Below are 27,760 nucleotides of genomic sequence, written 5' to 3'. Positions count from 1 at the left end.
CAGACACTTCACCATCAATAAACACATGACTATTCAGTTCGAACGGTTTTCCATTTACATGAGACTTTTTTCAAAAAATAAAATATTAAAGTACGGGAGATTTTTGACATGGTTTATTTACCACACCAGAGTGGATGATTTTGGCTAATGTTAGCATTTTGTGAGCAAGCTAACTACGTATTATTAAATGTGTTTCACATTTCTCAAAGGTTTTTATAGCAATTGATATTTCATAATGACAGAGTGGACGTGTGAAGCTTGACATCATCCAAGTACAAACACAAAAGATGAAAATTCTCAAGTGTAAATATATATTCTGCACTCATCCATTGTTTCAGCTTCCAGTGAAAAAAGACAAAATGCTGGTCGTTATGCCAATGAAAAAAAATCAAGTATTTCTTAAAGAGGGGTTACACCATGATGATGGTGATGATCAGAATGACTAATTTCATAAAAAAATGTGTTGTGGATATTGAAACCATGCATAAAATTGATTTAGTGTTATTTAACCACAATAATTACACTGTAGCTAGCAGATTAATGTGTGGAACACCAAAATTACATACACCCAATTAAAAAAAAAGAATCAGAGCTCCCACGAACGACTGTGCCGCCATTACTCCTCTAAAAAATTCCGGATATCCTCCGACGACTCACGACACCATCACTTGTACATTCTGATGCATTTCATTGGCTAAGAGACCAAGAATTAGATAAAAAAAATAAAATGACGTATACGCTCTCCGGCTTTAAAGGGAGAAACACGCAACAGCGCTCCCGGTTTTAGTGGTAGAAACGCGGTTATGCGCTCCCGTCCTTAATGGGTTAGAGGGGCTTCTGTTAGCATTTCCGACTACCAACTTTGACAAACTACTACTAGTATCACCCCCCTGTGGGTCCCAGCGCGAGATTGACCAATGAGAGCATGGGTGGATTTATCATTTCCTTTGTTGTATCTCACCAGTCTCGTCCACGCTAATAAATGAATGTCATTTATGAACAACGTTCTGTTTGGAAATGTATAACTATTCAAATGTGGAGTTCGGTTAGTCAGAGTTGAGATGAACAGCGGATAGTAAACAGCTGTGTTGACAAGTTGTGAGCAGAGCGCGCTCAGCTACCCGACAAGCACGACGCATTCAACATAAGGACGACGAAACACCGGCAAAAAAACGTTAAAGTGTTTGTTAAAGTTTGTCTTAAATAGACAAAATTATATAGATGGTGAAAATGGGCTCCCCACTATGCTTAGTCCGACAATTTTTTTAAGTGTCCCGTCTATCTTTTATCGCCTACAAAATGGGCATTCGTAATAGCGGATAGGCGGACCGGTCCGTCACATAGGCAGTATGCCCAGCAGTATATGGAGTGTGCCAAACAAACACCCCGAGAAGGATCCTCCTCACCTCACACTCACGCCTTACCGGGCACAATGAGGGCTGTTAAGAGGGTCAGAGTGATTAATAATAGAGCAGGGAAGAGGGTATTTAACAGAAATTATGCATATGAACAACGACTATAAAAGCGGAGGTGAAAAAAAGAACGCTATACATGAGCCATTAACATAATGAGCATCCAGGCAAGTCACTTGAGACTATTAGCGAGACTATTACGGTTATCTCCGAGCCCCATTAGCCCGCTACCTTGAACACAGTTTAGTCAGTGAAAAGCGAAAGGGAAGTCAATTGGCAGGCTCTCCAGACGTGGAGTCGTAACTGTGCTGACCTGTGACAGAACCCGTCTGACCTTGTTTATTTTGCTCTTTTCCAGTGCACTCCAAGCCAAGCAGGAGAGAAAGAGTGGAAATGGAGAGGCAGTTCCTTAATGCGATTACTTCCACTCCGCCTTGGAGTGCAGGGAGCTCGACACTGGCAGCTCAAGCTTGTGCTGACTGGCTTTTAGTGCGAAGAAAAAAGGCCGGAAAGGAGATAAGTATTCCGCAGAGATACTGAGAACACTGACACCTGCCCACCCGCAGAATGTTTAGTGAAAAGAACACTATAGGCCACGTGTCCCAACATTCTCTACCATTTTGTCATTCCCTGTTGACTGAAAATGACAAAAAAGTTGCTCAGGCCTCGGGAAACGACTAATGGCATACCTATTTTCTGAAGCTAAGCCATGATTGATTGTTAGCTGAGCCCTGAGTAACTGTGATGTCATTTCCAGTTGACAACAAGTAGCTCAATGTTTACCGCCTGAGATGTACAAAAACGGGTGGATTTTACTGCTTAACTCATACTTCACAAACACAATATTAATCAGAATGATGTGAAAGAAAATTTTGGGGTTGACTTCCACTTTAATGTAGCTGTGCAGCTTTAAGTTGTAATAACAGTGTTCGCAACTAGATGGCAGACATCGCTCAAGAATGTAATTCAATTTCAGAGAAGAGAGCACCTGCTTAGAAGCCAGAGACAAATTAGGTCAAGAAAATAATGTCTTGAAGGTAAAATAGGGAGCAAATTATATGATCACCGAAAAAACACAAACTTATCTGCCAAGTGTAGTTTGCTAACAAACAGAGGTGGGAATTTTACTCAATTTTGCTGGTCCGTCATTCCTCATCCGTCAGTGGCCGGGGGTTCCCGTCCGTCATTCGTCAGTCTCAGGCGTCATTTTCCGTCATGAACTGAATTGTAATAGTCAGCCTGTCAGTCAGTCCGTCATTTAAGTCTGACAGAAGTCCGTTGGTCCGTCAGTTGGTTCCCTCCAAAAAACGTCAGAAAAACGGGCATCTGTCAGTGATGGACCGTCACTGACAGACACGGTTAGTGACGATTACACTGACGGATGAATCGCCAACAGAAGTGAAGTCAGCTCCTAGTGTAAATGCTTTTAAATTTCTCATACCTTTGATTAAGATCCTCTAGACAATTTTAAATCATTTTTTTTCTTTTATATATTTTAGACACCTACTTTTATTTCTTTACTTTTAAATGTTTTTAAAGGTTTCTGCTAAAATTTTGTCAACGTGCATTCTAGTAGTTTTGTTGGCTGCTTTTGTTTTCTTTGCTTTGCTTTTGAAATGTTGTTAACTGTTGGGTTTGTAAATGCTTGTAGGTGTTGTCTTTGCCTGTGTGAAGAACATTGAGTTGCCTTGTGTATGAAATGTGCTCTATAAATAAAGCTGCCTTGCCTTGCCTTGCCTTACTGTCACTGTCAGCGATGAAAGCTTTAAATTTTAGTAAAGTACAGAAACAGCATTTTTTTCATAAGAATGGTTGACAGTTCATTTGAAGTGCATTAGGCGTGACAAAGTTAGTGTCCTCCAAAAACATGGATGCTGCATAGTCAATGCTTAATAGTGTTACAAACGCGTAAGGTGGCTTCATTCAACAAGTGGCTGTCTTGACGGATGGCGCACCTGCAATGAAGATAATGATCGAGGACAAACTTTACTGCCCTATACAGCACTCTGTTCACACAGACAAGTGAGTCAACCTATTACATTTGAGAATTTTGAATGACTTGCACGACAAACATGTAAAAGGATAACATTAACATCTTTGAACGAATCGATTTTGGTGAAAACGTGCACAAAATTGAGTTCTTGCACGTAATGCTAGTTGGCTGTTAAGCAGTTTTCTGCCATTTTTGAATGGGAATTTTTAGTGCAAGACATCCCTATGCACAGGGCATCTCTGTATATTGGTTAAAAAAAAAAAAAAGACACACATATTTCGTCCAAATTCAAATTGTCATTTTTTTCCATCTGGATTGGAAGTGCAATACGTCCTGTGGCCTCCCAGTAGCACTGACAAAAAATGATGGACCCCTCCATTGTTTAATTGCCCATCCCTGCTTTGTACATCCTTTGAATACAGAGGAATATGCTATTTCAGGGAGGATATGTCAAATCCACATAGGGATACAGTTAACCACTACTATTTGTGGTGAATAGGGGCCAATCAGGTCCACATATAGTGACTTTCTGCGAAAACTGACAGCCTCCTATAATTAATATAATTTATGATGAAGTTACAACTGCGAATATTATTAGCATGGCAATGGTGAGACACAAGGATGAGAGAGAGGCACTTTAGCTTTACTCAAGAGCTTCACTTCAGATTACGCACTAGCAGATGATCACCACTATCTTGCAGCAGGTGCAACATGAGGCAGGTCACTAAATGACAAAATTCACTCATTGTACATGCACCAAAGCTAATAGTGAACAAATTATAAAATAAAGCAGGTGGATGAAACAAACAGTAGTTCCTAACTAAAAGCTTATGGAACCCATATAATAAAGTGGAACTATTTGCAACCAGAGGCGGGAGGCATGCTGGGGTGCCATCAATTTTGCCAAATATATTACAAACTATGATCCCAAAACACTTCAATAGCATTTCACGCACTTACAAACACCTTTAAACATTGCCGTAGCCTTAAAAAATGCAGTGCTCTATTGTATGGTACGTAACCCACTTATAAGTGAAGCACGCATTTCTAGTCTTGTCATGGCGACCTGTGTGGCCTCCCACTCTGCACTTCTAATGGCTTCTAATTTCTAATGGCGTGTGGCGTAGCGAAAAATAAGAGCATCCAGAAATTAACTTCTTCCTCAGCCTCTGAACTCGGCTAGCTGCTAACTAGCGATCTAGCCTGTTAACAGCGCCCCTCAGCAGTTTTATTCAGGTGATAGATACAGTAAATACCACTGACTGGACAGATGGAGATTTGATGAGGGTAAAGTGCTGATGTTTTTTTTTTTTTTTTTTTTTTAATCTAGCAAATTAGTTCAGTGTTCTTCAAGTTAGCTTTACATCCTTCAGGGGGGATGACAACACTAACCCTCGCTACATGACCTTAAAGATTAACATTTAAAAAAAAAAAAAAAACTGATAATGGGCGATTTGGGCGTGTAATGAACTTTGGATATTGTTGTCTGCCGCGAGTTGTGTGACCCGGAAGTGTGTTTGCACTTGCTGGAACTTCACTCATTTTGACACGTGGGCATGAGCATACTTCATCATTAACTTGCTGAATATCTAAGCAGTTTGCATTCTGTTTTGTTGCAAACTTCAGACATGTGGTTGCAATACAAAAAAAAAGCAGTGTGTTTTGAAAATGTGTTTGTTGCGTGGCATGCTTCTTCCAACTCTCCCTCGCTATTCCACTTTCTTTGTTGGTCAAACTTTTGGGCTGGGAGGTCACTTGACACCTCCTGGGAGAAGATGACCGGCGTTTTATCACAGAGATCATAGACCGATGGAAGAAGCTGATGCAACAAGCTCAAATTCAACAGCGCACCTTGCCCGTGGACACACGCACACACACACACACACACACGCACGCATATGCACACACGCACACACACACTAGCACACAGAGCTTCTCTCAGCCTTAAGGCGCTTTTCTGGCTGGAGGAGGATTTGGCTTTATCTTTTTAATTCTCCATCATATGGGGAAAAGCGGTGCTCAGATGCCGCCGCTTAATGGGAAGAAGGCAGAGAGCGCCGTACGCAGTCGGTCCATTCAGGATGCTCGCGAATTGTCATAAAAAAACTAAAAAAAAAAAACCAACTTGTCTTTATTTTGCCTACTATGTAGATTTGCGACCAGAGAGAATAGGCTTCGCTCGATGCGAGCAGGCAGATTATCATGTTATTGCTGTAATCATTGCGCAATGTATGCGAAATCCCACGCTCCGAGGATGAGGCCTCAAAATGCAAGAAGAGTGTTCGTTGCAGGTGAGGTAATCTCTTACATCCAATCTGATGGGCATTTAGTATGAAAAACTAAGAACCATACTTTCTGATTGTCTGAGGCGTCGTCAAAGCAAACAGACAACAAAGCTTATGTGGTCAACAAAATTACTTGGATTCCTTTTCCTGGTCATGTCATGCCTTTGTGTGGCTGCTTGTTGCTTGGCAGCATTTGTTTTGCCCAAAATTCCCCAAAAAGGAAATTATTGGCATATTCTTGTCACATCTACTGTTGTTTCCACTTCCCATTAGGGCAGAAAGGGGCCTTGGAGAAATTCGAGTACCTCAGTTAAACAAAAATGCTTGAGGCATTTTTTCTGCTTACCTGCTTATTTACATTGTACAATGTCAGGAAGAAGAAGTCAAGCTAACCGCAGCAACAATTGCTCATGATATACTGTACATGACAGTAACATGCCGCCAACGCGGTAAGAAGGCCAACTTCAAAATAAACCTTACCAGATAATATATGGACATCAATGTCTAGGTAGACTTTTATTTTGAAATTGTTCTCGGCAGCGTGTCGCGGCCTAACGGTTGACTTGACTTGCCTTCCAAACTCTGTTTGGAGCATATATTGCCATCACAAACTTTTGCTACCGACGACCACACAACGTTGTCCAGAAATAATGTTCTACCGCTAATTAAGGCTGCTAAAAAAAACACTTGATTACGCTGACAATGCATTGTATGGTGCCTGTTGCCGCTAGCAGCACTCAAGTTAATAGACCCAAATGACTGCACACTTTGATTCTGACAGCCTAATTGACACAGATGCCATTCCTACTGATCAGTTTTTAATAAATTAAGCTTACTCAAGTATGATTAAACCGACAAAATCGTCTCATGGACCTAAATGGAGAGATTTATCTGAACTCTCGCTGATGTTTCTAGAAAGGAAAATAGTATGATGCTATGCACATGCAGTTTAAATTTAAGTAAAATATTTGATTAAGAGGCGGCACGGTGGTCGACTGGTTAGCACGTCCGCCTCACAGTTCAGAGGTCGTGGGTTCGATCCCGGCTCCGGCCTCCCTGTGTGGAGTTTGCATGTTCTCCCCGTGCCTGCGTGGGTTTTCTCCGGGCACTCCGGTTTCCTCCCACATTCCAAAAACATGCATGGTAAGTTGATTGGATACTCTAAAATTGCCCCTAGGTGTGATTGTGAGTGCGGATGTTTGTCTCTGTGTGCCCTGCGATTGGCTGGCAACCAGTTCAGGGTGTCCCCCGCCTACTGCCCAAAGACAGCTGGGATAGGCTCCAGCACGCCCCGCGACCCTTGTGAGGAGAAGCGGTACAGATAATGGATGGATGGATATTTGATTAAGTAAAAAATAAAAAAAAACAGTTGGCTGTTCTTTATGAAGTGGAAATGTGTGTGTATGGGGGGTGGTTGTCTTCTGTAGCTTTAACAAAGCAAAAAAAAAGAAGAAAGGAGAACAAAATCTTATTCTTATCCAAAAACACGATTATTTGAATTTTCAATAGGATATCCAAATATCAAAATATTCAATAGTGGAAGCCCTACTTTCCATCCGCAAGAGAAAGGACAGGGAGATTTGGATTAAAACACCGACATTTTGTGAGTTATTTGCTTTTTACATGAAAACACAAAGTCTTAGTGGATTTTTTTAGATAAAAAAGTATGTTTGGTGTTACAGTACATAGATTTCATTGCACACTGCAGTATTTTCTTATGATCTGACTTGTAGTGATTCTGATAATATTATGACTTTATTCTTGAAAAATTTGAGGGGGTTTAAACACAGAAGCAATAGTTTTAAATAAGTAGTCATGTGGATTTTGATGGTTAGCCTGAGTAAGGTTTGACAAATGTTTTTTTGGCTGCTTTAACCCGTGTGGTTTTTTTATATTAATATAGCTCTTTTTAGTAAAAATTTTGCATTTTTTTAAGTAATACTTCAACTTTATTTCTGTATAATTTTGAGGTTTCAGTCTTCATAATTTGTTTTTTCACATGTGAAGCGCTTTGAATACCAAAGGTAGAAAAGCGCTATACAAGAGACAGCCCAATGTTTTACGCTTTGTAACTTTTTGTAACTTTTGAGTTTTTCCTGATAATAATAATAATACAAATAATAATAATAATAATACAAATAATCATAATCATGATCATAATAATAATCATGACTTTACTTTTTTTTTAATCACACCTTAATTTGTACATTTTTTTTCTTGAAATCAAGAATTGTTTTCATAACATTTTACACAAAATATATATTTTCATACAATTTTGATTAAGATTTTTAATAGTGTACACCTGCAAATTTGAGATTTGGCATTTACAAATTCATATTTTATTTCTAAAAATAAATATTTTTTATTATTTATTTTTATTACAAGGAAACTATTCCTTGTTATTCACAGAAAAATGTAGCCAATTTGTGTGCGTGTTTTTTTGTTGTTTTTTTTAAAATCAAGTCCAACCAGATGTTTTATTGATTCTCATATTTTTTTCATTGATTCTGTGTTTTCTGTCTATTGTAATAGTAAAGTTGTTTTCTCATGTGCATGATATTACAACGTTATTCTAGTAAAATGCAATTCCATATACTAATATTATGCTCGGATAATATTATATTATTAATATTATGACTTTTCGTCACGTAGATATAAATATTCCTCTGCAAAATAAATAAAAGTACAACATTTTTGCCGCCTCCACAGCACCAAGTGCAGGACTGCCCTACTGATTCCTCATGCACAAACACACGCCTCTGCTGGGGTCTATTTCACAAAGCAGGTTCATCAAACTCTGAGTCTAATCCTGAAGTTTGAGTTGATAATCTCTCGAGGTACACTGAAAAAAGTGATGGTTGAATTTACTCAATTATATCGTTAAAATAATTTTTGTGCAACCACTTGATGAAATATAATTGAGTAAATATTCAACAGACACTTATTTCAATGTATGTAGATGATGGACTGTCACGTGAAACGGAACCGCTCAAAAAGATGATTTTCTAGAAATGCTAAAACATCACTGCGAAGTCTGATCTCCAGACAATTATTTAATTCTTTGTGGAGGGATCGTTATCATAAGGGCATGTCACGTTTGTCTCCACTCATTCGTGCAGCATGGATCAGTGGTAGAGTGGGCGTCTCCCAACCCAGAGGTTGTGGGTTTGATCCCCAGCCATTGTGACCGTGCCGAAGTATGCTTGAGCAAGATACTGAACCCCCAGTTGCTCCTGATGCTGCGTCATCAGTAGGTAAATGAGGTACAACCTGAAGCGCTTTGAGTACCCAAGGTAGAAAAGCGCCATTTACTTACACTGAAAAAATGGTATGTTGAAGTCATTCACTTTTATTTTGTCAAGTGGTTCCACAAAATAAAATCATATGGATGCAGATACATCTATTTAGTAGATGTACAGTATAGTCTACTTAAAAAATGTATCTTAGATTCAATTGAAAACGTTTTTCAGTGATACTGTGCCAAATGGACTTATACTGACTCAGATTCTTGTTTATGACAGATGGCAGAATTATGCTGTGACAAAACTCACCTGGGCGAACTAAAGCAATGAGGACACGAAAAGGAGTGTGGGGCTCAGAAAGAGGAAGGAGGTTCATTGAGACAAACCTGCTACCGACAAGGTTAGTTTCAGAGAGTCTGTTACTGCAGTAACTGACCGGGAGCTCACGTTACCTCTCTCTCTGAAATCAGATGGACCTACCCCTCTTTCTCTGGCATGAGTTACCTCCCTTCTTGAAAGGGAAAAGTCAGAGTTTCCCTCATTTCAGGGTTAGCAGACTCTGAGTTTTCATTAAACCTGCTTTGTGAAATGGATCCCTGGTCTGCTTCATAAGCCTTGATGTTGATGTCCTATTGTGGAAATTCTGAGTTGTGGAGGGACGTGTCTATTCTATGAATAAAGCAGGACTGGAGTGTCTCCGAGCCTCCTGGTGTGCGACAGCACAGCCAGCTGCTGGGATCAGCAGGTTGACTGGTTTACATAAGGTCAACATGCAGCGCCACAGCTGCTCAGCACATTCCCAACACACACAGCGTGAAGGCGCGCTGCCTACCATGAAAGACACACCAGCAAGACTTGTCAACAAGACAAATTCAGAGATGCCAATTTACACCACATACAATATGAGCCATTAAGTGCATGTTAAGTCAAGTCATTTAGTTTATTATTCCACCAATTCACAACAGACCTCAGATCTCAACAAATTTGACACATTGTGCAGTCCTATAACCACACTCCTCATACCTTATGTATGCAAAGAAATCAACATAATCCCACATGAGCTAGCACTTGGCAACTGAGGGAAGGAAAATTTCCCTCTAAGGGTTATAAAACTGAAACAAAACTTATCTGCCTTAGGCAAGTTGGTTTGAGAAGGAGAAACTGTGAGGAAAAGAGAGGGTGGATAGAGAGGAAACGGTAAAGAAATAACAATGAGCACAACAACCGCAGCATCAACAACCTGAAACGTGCAATGGGGACAGGGGGCGATTCTACAAGCAATTGATGGAATAATCAATAGACTAATCGATTCAAAAAAAGATTTGTTTGCGACATCCCTGATATCCCTGATATCCCTATATATATATATATATATATATATATATACATATATACACATGTGTATATATATATATATATACATATGTATATATATATATATATATATATATATATACATATGTATATATACATATGTATATATATATATATATATATATACATATGTATATATACATATGTATATATATATGTATACATATATATATATATACATATGTATATATACATATGTATATATATATGTATACATATATATATATATATACATATATATATATATATATATATATATATATATACACATGTGTATATATGTATATATATATATATATATATATATATATATATATATATATATATATATATATATATATACACACGTGTATATATGTATATATATATATATATATATATATATATATACACATGTGTATATATGTGTATATATATATATATACATATGTATATATGTGTATATATGTGTATATATATATATATACATATGTATATATGTGTATATATATATATATATATATATACATATATACACGTGTGTATATATATATATATATATATATATATATATATGTGTGTATATATATATAAAAAATCAGTAATTACGAATATCGTTGGATCTGTTTGCGTTCACTTCTCCAGGCTGCTTAAAAGTAGCGGGAATAAGTTGTTGGTGTTGAGCGGGTATCTTTTTTCTACCCCCGCTAACTGTATTGGGGTGATGTTAGCATGTTTAAAGTGTTACCTGCAACATACCGCACGGAGGTCGAACAACGCCGACACAGTTCTTGTTCGCTCCACCGCTAGCAGCCTCGCACTTCATCGCTGCCGTATAGAGGCCGAAATGTTCCGGGCTGATTATACTATATACACAATACACGATACAAACGGCTGATTTGTATCGTGCAGACGGCTCCTCTAGCTTCATGCTTTCTCCCGCACTCACTATTTTTCTTCTCCATTTGTTTTGATCTATTTCTTCTTAAAACAACAAATGTGGCGGTCGCTTGGTCTCAGACTCCCCCTCTCAGACGTATTTGTCGTATAACTGTGTGCACCGAACCGTGAAGTCCGTACCGAGATGGTTCGGGACAAATTCATGTGTGTGTGTGTGTGTGTGTGTGTGTATGCACACATTATAATGTTGACTCGTCAGTTCCTACCAGGCTTCAACTGCGCTCATTTGCGATCAATACGTATAATTCCACTTACCATCATAGGTGCCGCTCTCCAGAAGAAGGCCGCTCTCCTCCAGGATTCGGAAGTCTCCCAGGCTGATGAAGTTGTAGTCCACGCCGGGCACCTCTCCCTCCCGAGGGAGCCTGGTGGTGCCTGTGCAAAGCAAAACCAAATAAAACACTTTCAATCACTCAAACCGGAAGACTGCCCAGCAACAAGCTCCAAAGAGGCAGCACGAGGTCAACAAAATTGAAATGCTGCATTTTTAGAGTGAACCAATCGTCGGTGCCAACTTCAATTCAAATCTCCATCACATAAATGAAGCTTTACGGAGGACCATTCATTCACTCGCTCTCTTCAAGGTCAATTGAAGGATGAGAGGAAGCACAGAAGAACGTGCGCTCGTTGACTCACGGCAACTCAGGTTGACACATTCATCACACTGGATTTATGCTATCTGGCATTCGAATGGGACAATCAGAGTATGTTGGAATATCACACAGGAGAAAAACATACAATGCGACCCCGCAAGAAATCTATTACGCTAATTACCAATCTTCATTTCTGATATATACAAAGATATGACCTTGGTTCCGTCCGAAATGAAAGGTACTGTGTCTAAAAATGATCTCTCAAACAAACTGACCTTTGACATCAGCTGTATAAGACAGCCGTTAAACTCAACAGCCTTCTCGTTAGTTAAGGTACCATAGTGCATTTAAGCTCGGGTACGTTAACATTGCACGGCTGCTATAGAGCAACTGCTGAACGTGTGATGAATTGGAAATAGCGTTGAAATAGAGTACCGAAAAGATTCAACTGATTTCTTGTTTTTACACTGTGACTGATACACGTTGCTCACCGTTGTTTTAATCATATGTTCTTTGCTGAGTGGCTTCCCTGATATTTTTAACATACGAAGCAATTAGCGGGCAAGTCAAGCCGATTGCGGTGACCCATTGTCATATTAAATAACTTCATAGCGCCAGTCCCATTTTTCGTTTTGTTTCGATTTTCTACTCTTATGTCCCCACTCTAATTGGACTGTGACAGCTTTTCGGCGCTCCGGCAGATGATTAAATGGCTCGTTTGATAGCGAGACAAACATCAGAGGAGCCTTCTTTGCAGAGCTCCTTGGTAACGCGCTTTTTGTGTTAGCTGAAGCGCTTGACACTTTCTCTTGTCGTGCGAGAATGCCAGCCTTAGCTGCTTCTCATTAGCAACGGGTCTGACTCACGGCTTTGCTCTCAAAAATGTCCCCCTGTAGCCCAATTACTTGTGCCGCCGTTGCCGCGTACCTGCCAACTGTCTCCCGCAACCATTATCCCGCCACGCCGGGGCATCACTTTCCAGTGGGCGGCGACATAATGAGGCCTCGTTCCAGTTGGATGCTGCAGCCGAATGAGAGCAGAACAGGTGTAGCCCCTATCTATCTCTCTGTGGTAGAGTGGACGTCTCCCAGGTTGTGGGTTTGATCCCCAGCCATTGTGACCATGTCAAATTATCCGTGAGCAAGATACTGAACCCGGAGTTGCTCCTGATGCCGCGCCATCGGTAGGTGAATGAGTGTAAAGCGCAGTGTGAAGCGCTTTGAGTACCGAAGGTAGAATGGCGCTATACGGCCTTGACCTGGCACGAAAATGAAGATGTGCCGTTTTTACGCTAAGCGCATGCGCAGCTGTCTATGAAAATAGGGCTCTAACACACAAAGTGTAACTTTAAGAGTCATACTCAATATAAATTCAGCAGGGCTACGTGGGGAAAAGATGGAGGAGTTTGAGGAAGTTACAGAAGGTCACAGATTAAGGACTTTATGTCACGTGTTCTTTAACGCAGCCCAGGCATCGCTGTGCACATGTATGATTTATAGTGCGAGTACGCGCGTATGCGAGTGTGTGTTTGTGTGCGAGATGAAGCTCGTTGAGCCTGTGTCTGATCTCAGCAGGGCGTCGAGGGAGCGTGCCACTGAGCTCTTGGGGCGGACGAAAAAAGCCCTCCTGCTTTTGTCCTCTTCGGAGCTCCGCATCTCGTTTAAATGAGATGGAATGTGCCCAAGTAAGGCTTACCACACGCACACACACACACACACACACACACACACACACTTATAGACCTTTGCTCTCCACTTCACTTTCTCTGTAATTTTCTTTCTTAACTCGCATTGTTTTCTCAGGCGACTGAGCTTATGGGGGCATAAAAGTTTTGGTTTGACAACAGGAACGAATAAAAGGGTTGTCTGAAAATGAACTGCTCAAAATGACCCATTTGATACTTATTTATAAATAGAGGATTGTCACTTGGAGAAATCAGGCTTGATAGTTCCTTGTTCATCAAAATGATGGCAAGATGGTGAACAGACGAATTGTGAATATGAATGTGAGTTGTAGTTTGTCCTTATGTGCCTTGACGACCAGTCCAGCATATACAATAAAAAATGCATGGATGCAATGGAATAATTTCACTCTGAATGTTCACGGCAGAGGAGTTCTTTGTGGAGTCATCATTCATCAACAACAAACAATTCCTCACACTCGACACAATTCTCAATCAATTCATTGTTTGATAAAAATAAAAATAAAAATGATTCAAATGATGCTTCCGGCTAAGATGCAAGACGACAAGCAAGTTGGTTTCCTTATAAAGACAGTGCCACCTAAGTAGTGGCCTGGCATCCATATTGCATAAAATTAAAAGAAATGTGGATTTGTTTTGCTGAACGGATGACGAATGACTGACCTACAAAATTTTGCTAAATGGCCATCTCTGCTGATTAGAGAGCATGAATGTTACACAGATGTGCCTTAGGTTGGCCACAATGAAAGGCCACACTGAAATGTGAAGTTTTATACCACAGCACAATTCTACAAAAAAAATGTTACAGAAAAATTCAAACAACCTTTACATCAAAATAGAACATAGAATTGAATAGAGATTTGCGGCACGACTAAAATCAGATCTAGCTTGTCACAGTTGTATTGAAACTTAATTGAGTTTCAATACAATCCGTATAAATATGGTCCCACATTGTCCACTCATAAATAATGGAAAACATATCATCTAATAAAACACAAACATTTGTAGTCACCTGACCTCTGAAACGTGCAAAAGAGCCTCATTGGGCTCATAAACTACGTCAATGTTTGGACTTCCCGAGAGAGTCCCTTGTTTCGCCTTGAGCATCTGGTCCGTGGTGAAAAAGTGTGTCAATGTATGCTTCAAATTACACAACAGCGGGAATCACTCCCCGGCAGACGACAGCAAGTCATGGTGACAAATACATAAGTGAGCTGTCTCGCCCGATTGATTGCAAAGCCACGCTAACTCAGGGGTAGCCCGGGAGGGACCCGGGGCTGCCAAATGCGTTGAAAGTGTCCATGTTCAACATGTGTTGCAATTCACATTAGTTCTCTCAATTTGTTTATCTAAAGATTAATGTCCTGTATCGTCAAGTGTATACGGCTGGCTTTTGTTTAGATAGCTCGCGGGAGAAATGTCAAGTCCGCCCCTCAGGTGCCCGATTGGCCGCGTAACACAAACTCGTAAGTGAAGCACTTAAAGAGAAGTCAACCCAAAAATATAGTTTTCAAGAATATGTTCTATGCAAGCCCACTAGTTGAAACAAGGCATTCTGATGAATATTGCGTTTGTGCAATAAAAGTTAATCCACTCGTTTTTAGCCATCCCTGGGGGCGGCCATTTTGTCACTTCTGTCGATTGAAAATGACATCACAACTGCTCAGGGCTCGATATTGACCAATCATGGCTGACCTGTTTTCTGAAGCTGAGTGGTGTGGTGTCCTGTTTGTAGATTAAACGGGGGTGGAAATGAAGGAATGAATATAGAAATGTAAAGTGTGGGCCAGCGTAATCGTGTGTATTGAGAGGGTGAGAGAAGTGTGCAATTGCTCAAGTGTGCAACTTGGAGGTAACATTAGTTGCACCCCTACATATTGTATACAGTGTTAATGCGCAAACTGCACATATTGTCGTGGCTTACAATAATTTTAGATATACACTGGTGCCTTGAGATATGAGTTTGTTTTACTGGATGTGTAAACACAAGGGCCATTTCTGCAGTCTTGATGACTATGATTTCATTATCATGAAGTGTTTTATCAGTGTTGATAATACATTACGCCTATTACTGTTTGAACAGGCTGAAGGAGTGACCGTTATTTGTCAATTTAATCTTACAATTTCATATTCATGCACTATTTCTTTTTAGCGTCAATGCACTTTTTAAAATCAGAAGCTGCGCCACAAGCTGTAAATGGCTGCCAAAAAGAAATGATGGCCGTAAAACAAGGCGGCCCAAAGGTAATTGAAACAGAGGGGAAGGTGAAGGATGAGAACATGAGTGCGGGCAGACGAGCGGGTGACGGAAGCCACTTCCCGCTTCTCCCGCTCATTACGGCAATCATTCAAGCTGGGAATTAGAGTCCGACTCGCTGGGGGCCCCGTGATGAATGGAGCCTACGGGCCATAAAGCCTCAACAAGCGCCACCGCCGAACATGAAAAGGAGAATGGAAAGTGTGTTCCCCGTGACACTTGAGGATGATGTGTGTGTGTGTGCGTGCGTGCAGGTGAGATTGGGGAGAGAAATGGATCATTTGCTGCACCTTGGCTCAGAAAGTGCCTGTTCAACTGCTTTCAAATGAAAGATTTTGCAACACAGCAGATCCTCGGAATTTAAACGTGTACCAGGGAACGATTGGAGCTTTATTTGGTTTTTCAGTGGATGTCCCACAATTAGGAATAGAATGAAACCCTTTGATGCGGTTGCATTTTGAAGAGCTGCAGATTTTTTTGAAAGAGATTTGAGAGCTGAGTCTTGTATGGTGGCAGTGAACTCAACTCAGCTCGACAGTTTGCCAGATAGAAAACGATTCTTCAGGAAAAGAGGCTTCCCGCTGTTTATTGCCACTCCCAGTTTAAGTTCACTGTCCAACTAAAGTTAAAACAAATACAATTACATGTCATGTATTTATTTTGCCTTAAAAAAGTCTTTTTAGATTAATGCTAACAGAAAATGAAACGTGCCATAGACAGGCTAACGAATAGCACCCGTGACACCCTTCTAGTGTATGGCTTTGTGACTCATTCAGTCTCTTTTTATGTCTGTTGCACCCTGCTGATGACACTCTGAGACACTAAGCTCAGTGGCCACTTTCATCTGAGAGCATCCTGTGAACGTCATCAAAATGTGAACAGGATGATGACGAGGACTGTTTCAATACGGATTCTATTTGAACCATTAACATTAATTAGTCCATTCATGGATCAAACACCTGTTGTGAATTTTGCCATACAGTTCCTTGTGAGAGAACAGCAAGTTGTGGGAAAAATACTGAAGCATTGAACAATTGGATATGTGCATTCAAACATACAGAAAGTCAAATTAAAGCTCATATGTAAATGTTATAGTGCATTTTAGTGTTTATCCTGAAATTTCGCCTGAATGACCATTATTCCCAAATTTTAGGCATAGTTTATATATTTCAATGGTTTCTCAGTCTCTCTTCTGCAATACCATAAACCACTTGGAGAGAAAAAAAACAAGGAGTATTTAAAGTGCATATTTGTACAGCCCTGTACTTCAAAATCAAGAGTGTACTTGCTTTGAAATAGCATCTGCTGATTACTACAATGTCCCAAGTGTTACAAATGAACCTTTTAACCTCTGTAAGTCAAACACACATCAGGCTGAGACCACCATTTGTTGTATTCAGCAGAGGTGGGCATTTTACTCAAATTCGAGTAAAGTCCGTTTATTGCCATCTGTCTGCAGCTTTGGTACCCTTCCGCCGTCCGTCTATCCACCTTTTTGTCAAGCTGGACCAAATCCCCTATAGGTCGGTCTGTCTATCATTTTAAATGGGCTTCCGTTCACGTTTCCATCGACGAACTTGAGTCTCCACCGTGACGACACACCCCACGCTGAGAGAAATTTGAAACAAAAGACTCACCGAGGTATGGAAGCCTCACCGCGGCTGGATGAAATCTATCTCCTTTTAGGACCCAGAAGCTGTCAAAAGGCCTCACCATGGCCAACGGGAAACGGAAGCCTCACCAAAGCCATAGACTATAGACGATTACATAGATGGAAAAAATGCACTTCCGCCTATGCTTAATCCATTTTTTTTTTTTTAAGTTTCCCGTCTATCGGTTATCGCCTACAAAATGGGCGTCCGTCATCGTCGGCTAGGCGGAGTGCCAAGCTCTGGTATTCAGTCATATTTCGAAGTGTAGCTGGCTCGAAATTCAGTATATACAATAAGAAGTAGAAGGAGGAGGACAAGAAGGAGAAGATGAAGAAGGAATAGAAGAAGAAGGAGGAGTAGAAGAAGGAGTGAAAAAGAAGAAGAATGGCCATCTGCGTCCCCGCAGAGCCAAATGAGGAAAAGCGCAGGGTTCCTCTGTGGAAAGCGTACGACGTGGAGCACTGCCTTGATCCACAAAGTAAATAAATATCACAGAGGTTGCCGAGATGCCCTTGCCGACGTTACTATGGTGACAAAGAGTTTAAACATTCCGCTTGAGAGTGCGAGTGCTTGAATGATGCTTGTGTGTGCGTGTGTGTGTGCGTATGTTAGACAAAAGTGTAAGGAACAATGGTATAAAGGGTTCATCACTTTTTAGAATGTTGTGCGTTACGCAGCTTAAAACACGCACATGCATGCACACATATCCAAGGACAAGAGACTCATCAGGAAGAAAGTGCAGTGACTACACTCTGGACTAGAATCCAAAGGGTTCTTGCTCTGAAATACAACAAAAGCAAAAAGAAGGAATGATACCGCTAGAGAATAGCGCCATACGCGTTGAGAAAAATGATGTCCTCGATCCAACCTTTGAATACAACAGTAGCTTTGTGCAATTCAACATCAATATTGCTTCCACGCAGACAATCAGTGCATGGACGTTTGAGAGTAAACTGGCGAGGCTGTGACTGGTAGGGTGAAGTAATACAGATTAATTACACTGAGGAAGTGAGCCATGTTGTGTTGGAAATCATTGAAAACCAATGAGGCTCTTGGCTTGATGCAAGCAATCAATTTAAGATCAAATGGATCTGCTGAACCAAGAAATATGCATTGTTTTGACCATCATTTGTTGGACATCATTCAAAATCAATGTTGTTCTTGCTTTGTCATAAAGGATCAATTTATGAAGGTTTAAAGACCAGAAGATTGTGATTGGAAGAGTGATGACTGTTTTTTCCCACTAACTCAGCTATTGTTTATTGGATATCATTCACAATCAATATGATTTCGAGTTTTTTATCATAATGAAAAAAGAGAGCGAGAGAGAGAGAGACAGAGAGGGGGGGGGAGATCATAAGAAAGGTAATAAGAAATGGGATTGTTTTTGACCTGGTACCTCAGCCGTGTTGAATTGGATCCGAAAATCAATACAATTCTTGCCACAATGAAACAACTCATAAAGGTTTAAAGACCATGTTTAGGTCATTCGGCGATTCCTTCCTAACTAGGGCTGTCAAAGTTAAAGTGTTAACTTTGGAGATTTATTGAAATTATTTAAAGTGTTTGAAAAATAACTAATTGAATGCAGTTTTATTTACTTCCAGAGGCAGTCGAAAAGCTCACGTGGTCACATGTGCAGCCAAACTTGGGGTCACTGGCGCAAAGATGGACAAACACAGACTATAAGTAGTTATACTGTTTTACTGGCTTGACACTTGTTGGATAAATCTAAGGTCATTTGCACACTTTGCAAAGCCAAATTCAAATACCATTAGTTGTACATCTTTGGCGTATCATCTCAGAGGGCCACGCTAACGAAAAGGTAATCATTTAGCTTTACCTCGATATGTTTTCCCAGATTGGACGGGGAATTCTTGTTGGCGGCAAGCTCGTGGACTTTAGGTTTACACAGGACACAACGATTCGCCAGAATTGTTCCAGGCAGGTTAGGCCATGGGTGGGCGTCAGCCAGTTACTGACTTGCTGGCGCTGGCTCGTTCTGAGTCGAGCCCATATTGTTGACAGTTTCAACGTTGACACACTCCACGTCGCCAATCATTTTACTTCTTTTCACCTTCCAATGAAATTATCTTCTGTAGCGGGTAGCATAGTGTCTTCTTGGGTGAAATCATAGTTTGAGAGCCAGGAGCTGGGATGTCCGGGACCAGGAGTAACCCTTCATATGATTGTCAAAGCCACAAACATTGGTCTAATTTATTTTTTCATCATCACGTTCAACAAAAGTAACGACCCTGTTTTGAAAATGTATAGAGTGAAAAGTACACATACTAGTGTTAAAATGTAATGGATAAAAGTAAAAAGTATTCTAAAAAAAAATATCCCTGAATTACAAAGTATTGACAAAAACTACTCAAGTACAGTAACTAAGTATTTGTACTTTGTTACTTCCCATCTCTGTTATTACTAAACCAATTTCTATCACAACAGCATGCAGATATCTATGACTCTAATCTGAAAATACATCTTCCCTGGATGCCACAATTGACAGGAAAGCTTGTGTTATTTAAATTCTCTAGCGAGGAGGTGACGCCATGAACAAGACGGCCACCCGTCTGCTCTGCGAGAGAAGCGCCAGAACCCTTTTAGCTTGCGAGCTAGCTGGTGGCTAGCTCCTTTCATTGCGGAGGGGAAAAGCCCGGTGATGACCTGGTGTGATATAATCCAGCTGCCGGAGGCAAAGAGCGGATATACTTTTGCAGCTAAAACATGTAGGGATGAGTAAACATAAGAAAGTTGCTAGACAAAGCAGCATCCATTTTTCAGCGGGGCGTGGTTTCAGGGATTCAGCGGACACGCCTTGACAATGGCTTGATTTTTCACAATTTTGAAACCTCATTTTATAAACAGTCTTTGCCAATTTTTTAATCATTCACATTAACAAATCTACAAGAGATATGAATTTTCACATTTTAGGGACATTTTAGACCAGTAGATTCTGAGTAGCAGCGTGACACTGATTGGACCCTCAACGTCGTCTTTTGTAGTGTATCATTCAAAATTTAGATTTTTGCTTGGACACCATCCATGAAAATCTGAAATAGACATTTGTGGGTGACAATTGCAGCAGACAAGAATTACTTTGACGTATTCACAAGTCACGACTGTAATCACCACTGAAGCAACATCATCCCACTACAAAATACTTGTACCTTATGGAAAAATAATTGACGTTTTGTATTTTTTTGGTAACAAAAAAATTATCAATAAATAAACTAATAAAAACGGTATTGGCATTTAATGGCATTTAAATGGATAAAATACCACAAATTATTTAATGTTTGGCATTATATGTTTGAAGATAACTGCTGAAAGTAAAAATAATTCTGTGGCACTGAAGTACAGTATAACTTAGAACCAGTTCTTTTTTTATTTTTTGGGGGTGTGACATGCCTACTTCGATGTCTGGCATGAGTTACCCCTTCCCAACTGTTTAAGAATTTGAGAAAGCTATCTGATAAAGTGACAAACGATGTTTGCTATGTTTATTGATAGCACAGCTTGCCTATTTTCTGAAGCTGAGCTATGATTGGTCGTTATCTGAGCCCTGAGCAACTGTGATGTCATTTTCAGTCGAATTACCATTCTACAGCAGACTGAGAGGAACGTTGATTCTCAGGTTTGTCAGTGTCTTCTGGCCCAGAATTGGATTCTGGTTCTGAAGGCTCAAACATGTATGGATGTGTAGGCATAAGAACATTGATAAACAAAGTATGCAGCCAAAGGGGAAATATGGAAGGGATCCTCATTTAAATTAATAGGGGGCAAGAGTCATCTTAGACCAGGATGTCCAAACCTGGTCATCGAGGGCCTTTTTAAAAAATACATATATTTTATATATTCAAAGTCGTTATTGGCTTACTCAAAGCTTGCTGATGAGCTGATCATTTGAATCAGGTGTATTGGAGTGGCGAGAATAAATTGGCAGGACAGCGGCCCTCAAGGACTGGAGCCCTCATGCCTGTTTTAGGTGAACTGAATGCTACAGTATTCATCATTTAATATTTTATTATTTAAGCATTTTTGCATTAATGTTTGCTTCAGTGTTGTCACTGCCCGGTGTCGACGTGGAGTTACAAACATGTAGTTTGGTTTGGTTGTGTTCTTTCAGTTTAACCACAGTCATGTTAGATATGTGTCACTTGGAAATAGACAGTCCCCCAAAAAAAATCGGATGTAGGCATTACATTGGCATTTGGACACCTGGACCTGCAGTGTATCAAGCCCCGAGAGGTCTGATGAGAAGGACTTTTGTGATGTGCTCGGAAATTACGCATCGGTCGTACTTACACGGGATGGTGCGCAGGTAGAGGTTGTCCCGTATGATCTGCTGGAGCTTGTGGTCCAGTGAGCCCTTCTGAAACTGCAGACTGAGGTAGTGGCGCAGGTCCGTGTTCAATACTTTGCCTGCAGAGAAGTGAGATGATCACATGACCGGTCAATACAACACGGCAGCTCTCCCTTGGAAAATAGTTCATGGCCAAAACAGAAATCAATCCAAGCCTTGTCGTCCCATCAAAGCATCAACAGTATTAAAGATCACACTATTGACTCGGTGATATCATATCATTGGCTTGCCTTTCTGCATGGCTCTCCTAAATGAAAATTCAATGCAGGTCTTTTAAAATGATGTGCCTTCTACCGAACAGAGACAATTTCATTCAAGAGAAAATGAATACAACCAAAATGTATGTAGGTCATGTGAAATTGTCTGTTTTACTGATGACATGGACACAAAAAAAATAAATAAATAAATAAAAATGTTCCTTGGTCAATCATGATGGCGTTTTCGATTGGATCAAGTCAAACGTCATGACATGACGTTTACTCGTGGCCACGTGTTCTTTCCTCGCCGTTCTACCTTTTCATTTGCTCACTGAGAGGAAATGGCGAGTAGGTACAAAATGTCACAGAATAGTTAAAGTATACCATGATGATTTCAAAATCACTGTTATGGCTACTCTTGCGTTCAAAAAAGGTCAAAAGAAAACGCCAGAGTAGCTTTCGGGAGGATGTTAACGACTCACTAAATAGTAAGCACTCGCGGGGATACCTTCTCGTTCATCAAAGGGTTTTCTATTGAGAAAATATCTCTGTGGTTGGCTTCAAACTAGAAAAAGCAAATAAATTAGGCATTGATCATCTAAACTTTAGTGCTCCAGTGTTGTTTAGTGGTTGACCAACTGCCTCACTCCTCACTCCTTCAACACAACAAAGAAAGACCTCGCAACGCCCAACCAGCTGTCTTAAATCTCTAATCAGCATGATGGCCTGAGGAGGAGGAGGGGCAAGACCAGCAAAGAAAATAATTCAAATATTCATTATCATTAACTGGGCGGCACGATGGTCGACTGGTTAGCATGTCCGCCTCACAGTTCTGAGGCCGTGGGTTCGATCCCGGCTCCGGCCTTCCTGTGTGGAGTTTGTATGTTCTCCCCGTGCCTGCGTGGGTTTTCTCCGGGTACTCCGTTTTCCTCCCACATTCCAAAAATGGTTTGGTAAATTGATTGGACACTCTAAATTGACCTTAGGTGTGATTGTGAGTGCGGATGTTGTTTGTCTCTGCGTGCCCTGCGATTGGCTGGCAACCTACTCAGGGTGTACCCTGCCTACTGCCTGAAGTCAGGGTATTATACAAAAATTAATACACAGGCACCAACAGTCACACTTACAATAAATACAAAACATTAAATGATTAAGAACAATGTAAGTTAAGGAACAATGCTGTTGCATTCTTATCCTATGAGTGGTGGTTCTGCGCAAAGCCGTTGCTGATATATACCACAAATTTAGTTTGTGTAGACGTAGTAAAACAAGTCTGAACAGTAACACAATATGAGCGGAATACAGGATGTCCCACCAGTGTCAGAAATATTACAGTAAGTGATTTTCTTTCACCATGATACAAATCACTGTCAATTTTTTTTGTTCCAAATGTAGTATGTATAAAACCATTTACGTCTATAGAAATACTGTTGGACTGTAATCTCTGTAATGTTATTAAACAAAGCAAAAAATTGGGTGGGACACTTTGGGACCCTAATCTCTAACCTTAATCTCAAATCTCTAACCCTTACCCCAATCCTAACACCTAAAACCTCACCATAACCTCTAACCTCTCTTGCCAAAACAAGGCAAGTTACTGCAAAGATTTGCGAGGCGGCGGCAGGCGTAGGCTTCTGACTCGTCTTGAAGAAAGCAAATCTCTCAGAAATATTGTCATAAGGAGTTTGCAAAACAGAAGGAGTCTGCTTGGCCTGTTTCGGCATCTCTTGACAGGAGGGAGACAGTCGCCTTTGAAGTGCACTTGATAGGGATGTCTCAACACCATTCTTTCCCAACCCCCCTTTCAGACCAAACGTAGCTCAGCAGGACGACTCCGCGATGACGTGAATGCATCTCAGCAGGACTTAAGATGAGATCTTGCTACTGTAGATGTAGTGTACGTGCTGATGAAAACACAACAATGGAGGGCATATGGAATAATGATGAACTCCGGGAATAGTTCTGTGAGCTTTCTCAGCCCTCAAATCCTCTTTGCCGCTCCTCATCTTACGACAGACGTCCGAAAAAAGTCCATTATTCGTGACAGCAATCCTATTATTTTGCACTCTGAAGAAGCTACAGACCCAAATTTCAGACGTCATTGAAATAGCCCTCGCGTCCACGGGCTTCAGAAGCTGACGACCTCCCATGAGGTACAAGAGAGCACTGACCGACTCCCTGTGGAGGGCCGTCATCATAACTGGTCAAGCCAACAAAGGCAAAAAAAAGAACTGAGGCCCAATCTGGCAACTTCATCGTAAAGCTGACCCAGAAATGTTCCTCTTTGTTCTGATTCAGCTCGCACACGTGGGAGTTGATGTGGGAAACAAAGCTATTTGAACTCAACGCTTTCATCGTGGGACTTCTACAAAGTCCGCTTCAAAATGGTCGAATTTCCTCCTCTTAGAGCACCATTTCCGAATGTACCCTGACAAGGGAAAAAAATGTTTGTATGGACTTGATGTGAAGCTAAGCACTTTGATCTCTCCCAGAGTGTTTGGAGGCTTGAACTACTACTGTCCCATGAGTGGCGGGGTCAAACCTGTGTCAGGAAAACCACATCAGTCTTAACATCCTCAATGGACACGTCAGTTAAGTCAGTACGAGGTGTAAAGGTCTTTCGACAGTCTCGATTGAAGCTTTTGCATCTGACTGAATAAAGTCCATTGCAACTTTGGGTATTTTTCTCCAGTATATACATGAGGCTGTGAATTTGATCTGAGCATGATGAAACATGATGGAACTGCCAGAAAAAGTTATGAGGGGAAGAAGTTAAAAACAAGTGTTGCAAACATTAACTGCTTGTATAACACCAAACTTCGGACGCTGATTCTCCTGCACTCCAAATGGTTAACTATGATCCTGCATTATCCACAATACACATCACAGATGCCCCAGATTGCTATTACTGCGTATGTGCATTATAGCCAAGGTTTACAGCCAGCGGGAGATGTGGAAGTTTTGAGAGAAAAACAGAATAAAAATAATTAAATGCGTGCAAAAATAGACAATTCGTCAACTATTGCATTATTTGTGGACAATTTTGATCTTTGATTGTTGTCGTGACTAGTCGACTAATCGTGGTAGCCCTAGTTCACAGTGCTGGCGCTGAATGAGTTTATGTCGCAGAAAGACAAAAGACTCGCAAAATTGCACATGAAATACAGTACACACAAACACTTTCTTTTTACAAAAACAGTCAACATCAATGTCAAAACCAGAGGTGGGCACATCAGTCTGTCAGTCATCCTTCAGTCATTATTTCAGGCTGGCCAGGGCATCTGTGGTCGTTGGTGACACCCAATCAGCGTCAAGACGTTACTTACTATGTCACACGCAGGCGCAGCACAAGCAGACTTGAGTTAAAAAACAAAAACAACCAGTGTTGTACACCTTTCGGCCCCACAGATTGCAATGACATTGTCCCATATTGTTTTTCACCATGCTGTGTGCGTGGCATTCGACAACGAACTGAAATAGTGACGGAAAGATGATTGACGGACTGATACGTCCACCTCTTGGAAAAACACACAGAGCATTTCAATGGCAAGGCACCATATTTGTGAAGTTTTGCCTCATGCTTTGAATGGGAAAACATAGCACCATCTGTTGGACGAATATTAAAATGTAAAACCAGTGGTCCAATTTCAATTTGCATTTGTGTATAACTGGGGGATCAAAAATGTTTCTCAGCACTTTTTATTGTGAGATTTTTTTGGTAGTGTTTATTTTTCTGAGTAACTTTACCATTTAAGGCTGATTTAAAGGGAAAAGGGACTTAAAGGGAAAGAGCTGTTAAAATGATCAATAAGTAGCAATCCCAACATTGAGTATCATTTTCAGTTGTCGACACATGGTCGACACATGGGCGCCTCAGCGATGACGAGCCGCCAGCCGTTAGTCATCAAAGAGAGTGGCACTTGCATGCCGCTCGACAAAAAAATAAAACAGCAATACTCACACAAACAGCACCACAGCAGTGTGTTGAATGTGTTTCAAGTGTAGTGTGTTGTTGTTGTGTTCACAGTGCCCTGTCAGGGACCGTTAGTGAGGCTGTCACATCACACAAGTGGACTCGGTCGTCTTTCCCCCTGCAGATAACGCCGCTATTGTACCAGGCCTCATTTTTCCACTGACAGTGCCTCAATGGACTGTGCTGTGGCCGTCAGAAGCTGAAGCCATTTGTAGCCTACGTCTCTGAGGCCGAGGCTGGAAGCCAGCACACGCGGTTTAACCAAGAGGGAGCCATTACATAAGAGAGCTTGGGTCTACATATATCTGACGGAAAAAACATTGTATTTTCTATTCCTTAATACTGAGCCAGATGTTTTTAATTATGCATATATGATTCCATAAATGGCATCAAAAGAATAGCACAAGCGTGGTTGTATATAAGTATTGGAACATGTAACTGATATAGTCATATTTTACTGAGTAGCCAGGACAGAATCACATGCCACATTTTCTTGCTGTTGACCCTGTGGCACCCAGAGCTATGTGTGATTTTCCACTAATTATTTTTAAAATTAATGTAGTTTAGAAAGTGATCCATGAGGCATGGTGTCCATTCCGTCACAAGTCTGAGGAATTCTCCCCTGCAGCATGCGGGACGTCCACCGGGTGTTCATTATCTGAGTCATCTGCCTGTCAATTAAGCGTCCGCAGTGTAAAGGGAATTTGTCATGAGGGCCTGCAGCAGCTTGCAGGACACTGGCTCATTGGGAAAGAGGCACACCATGAGAAGGGATCCTGCCCAATTTGCATGAGTACACAAAGAAGCCTAAGTGCACACCTAGGCATGTCTCTATTGTAACACAGTCAAAGGCAAAAGAACAAACACATACACATACACATACATATATATATATATATATATATATATATATATATATATATATATACATACATATACGCACATACAGTATATATATATATACACACATACAGTATATATATACACACACATGCAGTATATATATACACACACATGCAGTATATATATACACACACATGCAGTATATATATACACACACATGCAGTATATATATACACACACATGCAGTATATATATATATATATATATATATATATATATATATATATATATATATATATATATATATATGCATACATATATGTATTTTTTTTACTTAAATTCTATTCTTTATACTCCAAAAGTAATATTAAGCAGAGCCAGGCATTCTGCCTATCAGACCCCGGTTCGTCTATCTGCCTTTGACTGACGCCCATTTTGTAGGTGATAAACAAGAGTCGGTAAATTTAGAAAAGCAGACGGACTAAGCTTGGTCGGAAGCGCATTTTTTCCGTCTATGTAATCGTCATAGACTATATACTACGGCTGAGGCTTTTTGACAACTTCTGGGTCCTAAAAGGAGACCAATTTAGTCCGGCCGCAGTGAGGCTTCCATGCCACGGTGAGTCTTTCGGATCAAATTTCACTCTGTTCACTCAGCGGGGAGTCAGTGGAGGCCAAAGTTGGTCGACAGAAACGCTAATGAGAGACTGTTCAAAATGACAGTTGGACCGACCTATAGGCAATTAGTATATGATTCGGCTTGACGAAAAGGCAGAAAGGCGGACGGCAGAAGGATACCCAGGCTGCAGACGTAAGACAATAAACGGACAGGCAAATTTTTGTAAAATGCCTCTGATATTACGTATGCATACAAATCAGTCCACTTCCTTCAAAACTGTTGTTGTTATTACTTTCTTCTTCTTCTTTCT

At 40.6% G+C, this 27,760-nt stretch overlaps 1 protein-coding gene across 4 annotated transcripts in view; it reads right to left on the bottom strand.

Moving 5' to 3' along the window:
• The window catches only part of magi3b (membrane associated guanylate kinase, WW and PDZ domain containing 3b), a 168,656-nt gene that overhangs the window by 45,620 nt on the left and 95,276 nt on the right, over positions 1–27,760 (bottom strand). For all 4 annotated transcript variants that reach the window (XM_086040002.1, XM_086040003.1, XM_086040004.1 and 1 more), the window contains exons 2-3: positions 21,761–21,877; positions 11,501–11,620 (exon numbers count right to left, since the gene is read on the bottom strand). In XM_086040002.1, coding sequence (XP_085896128.1) covers positions 11,501–11,620; positions 21,761–21,877 — 237 coding nt within the window. The remainder of the gene's footprint in view (positions 1–11,500; positions 11,621–21,760; positions 21,878–27,760) is intronic.

This window comes from Filicampus tigris, chromosome 9 (assembly GCF_054856515.1).
Source record: "Filicampus tigris isolate MCC_2025a chromosome 9, RoL_Ftig_1.0, whole genome shotgun sequence".
In the NCBI taxonomy this organism is placed as follows: domain Eukaryota; kingdom Metazoa; phylum Chordata; class Actinopteri; order Syngnathiformes; family Syngnathidae; genus Filicampus; species Filicampus tigris.
Note: the sequence above shows the minus strand (reverse complement) of the source record. Positions and strands in the feature narration are given on the sequence as shown.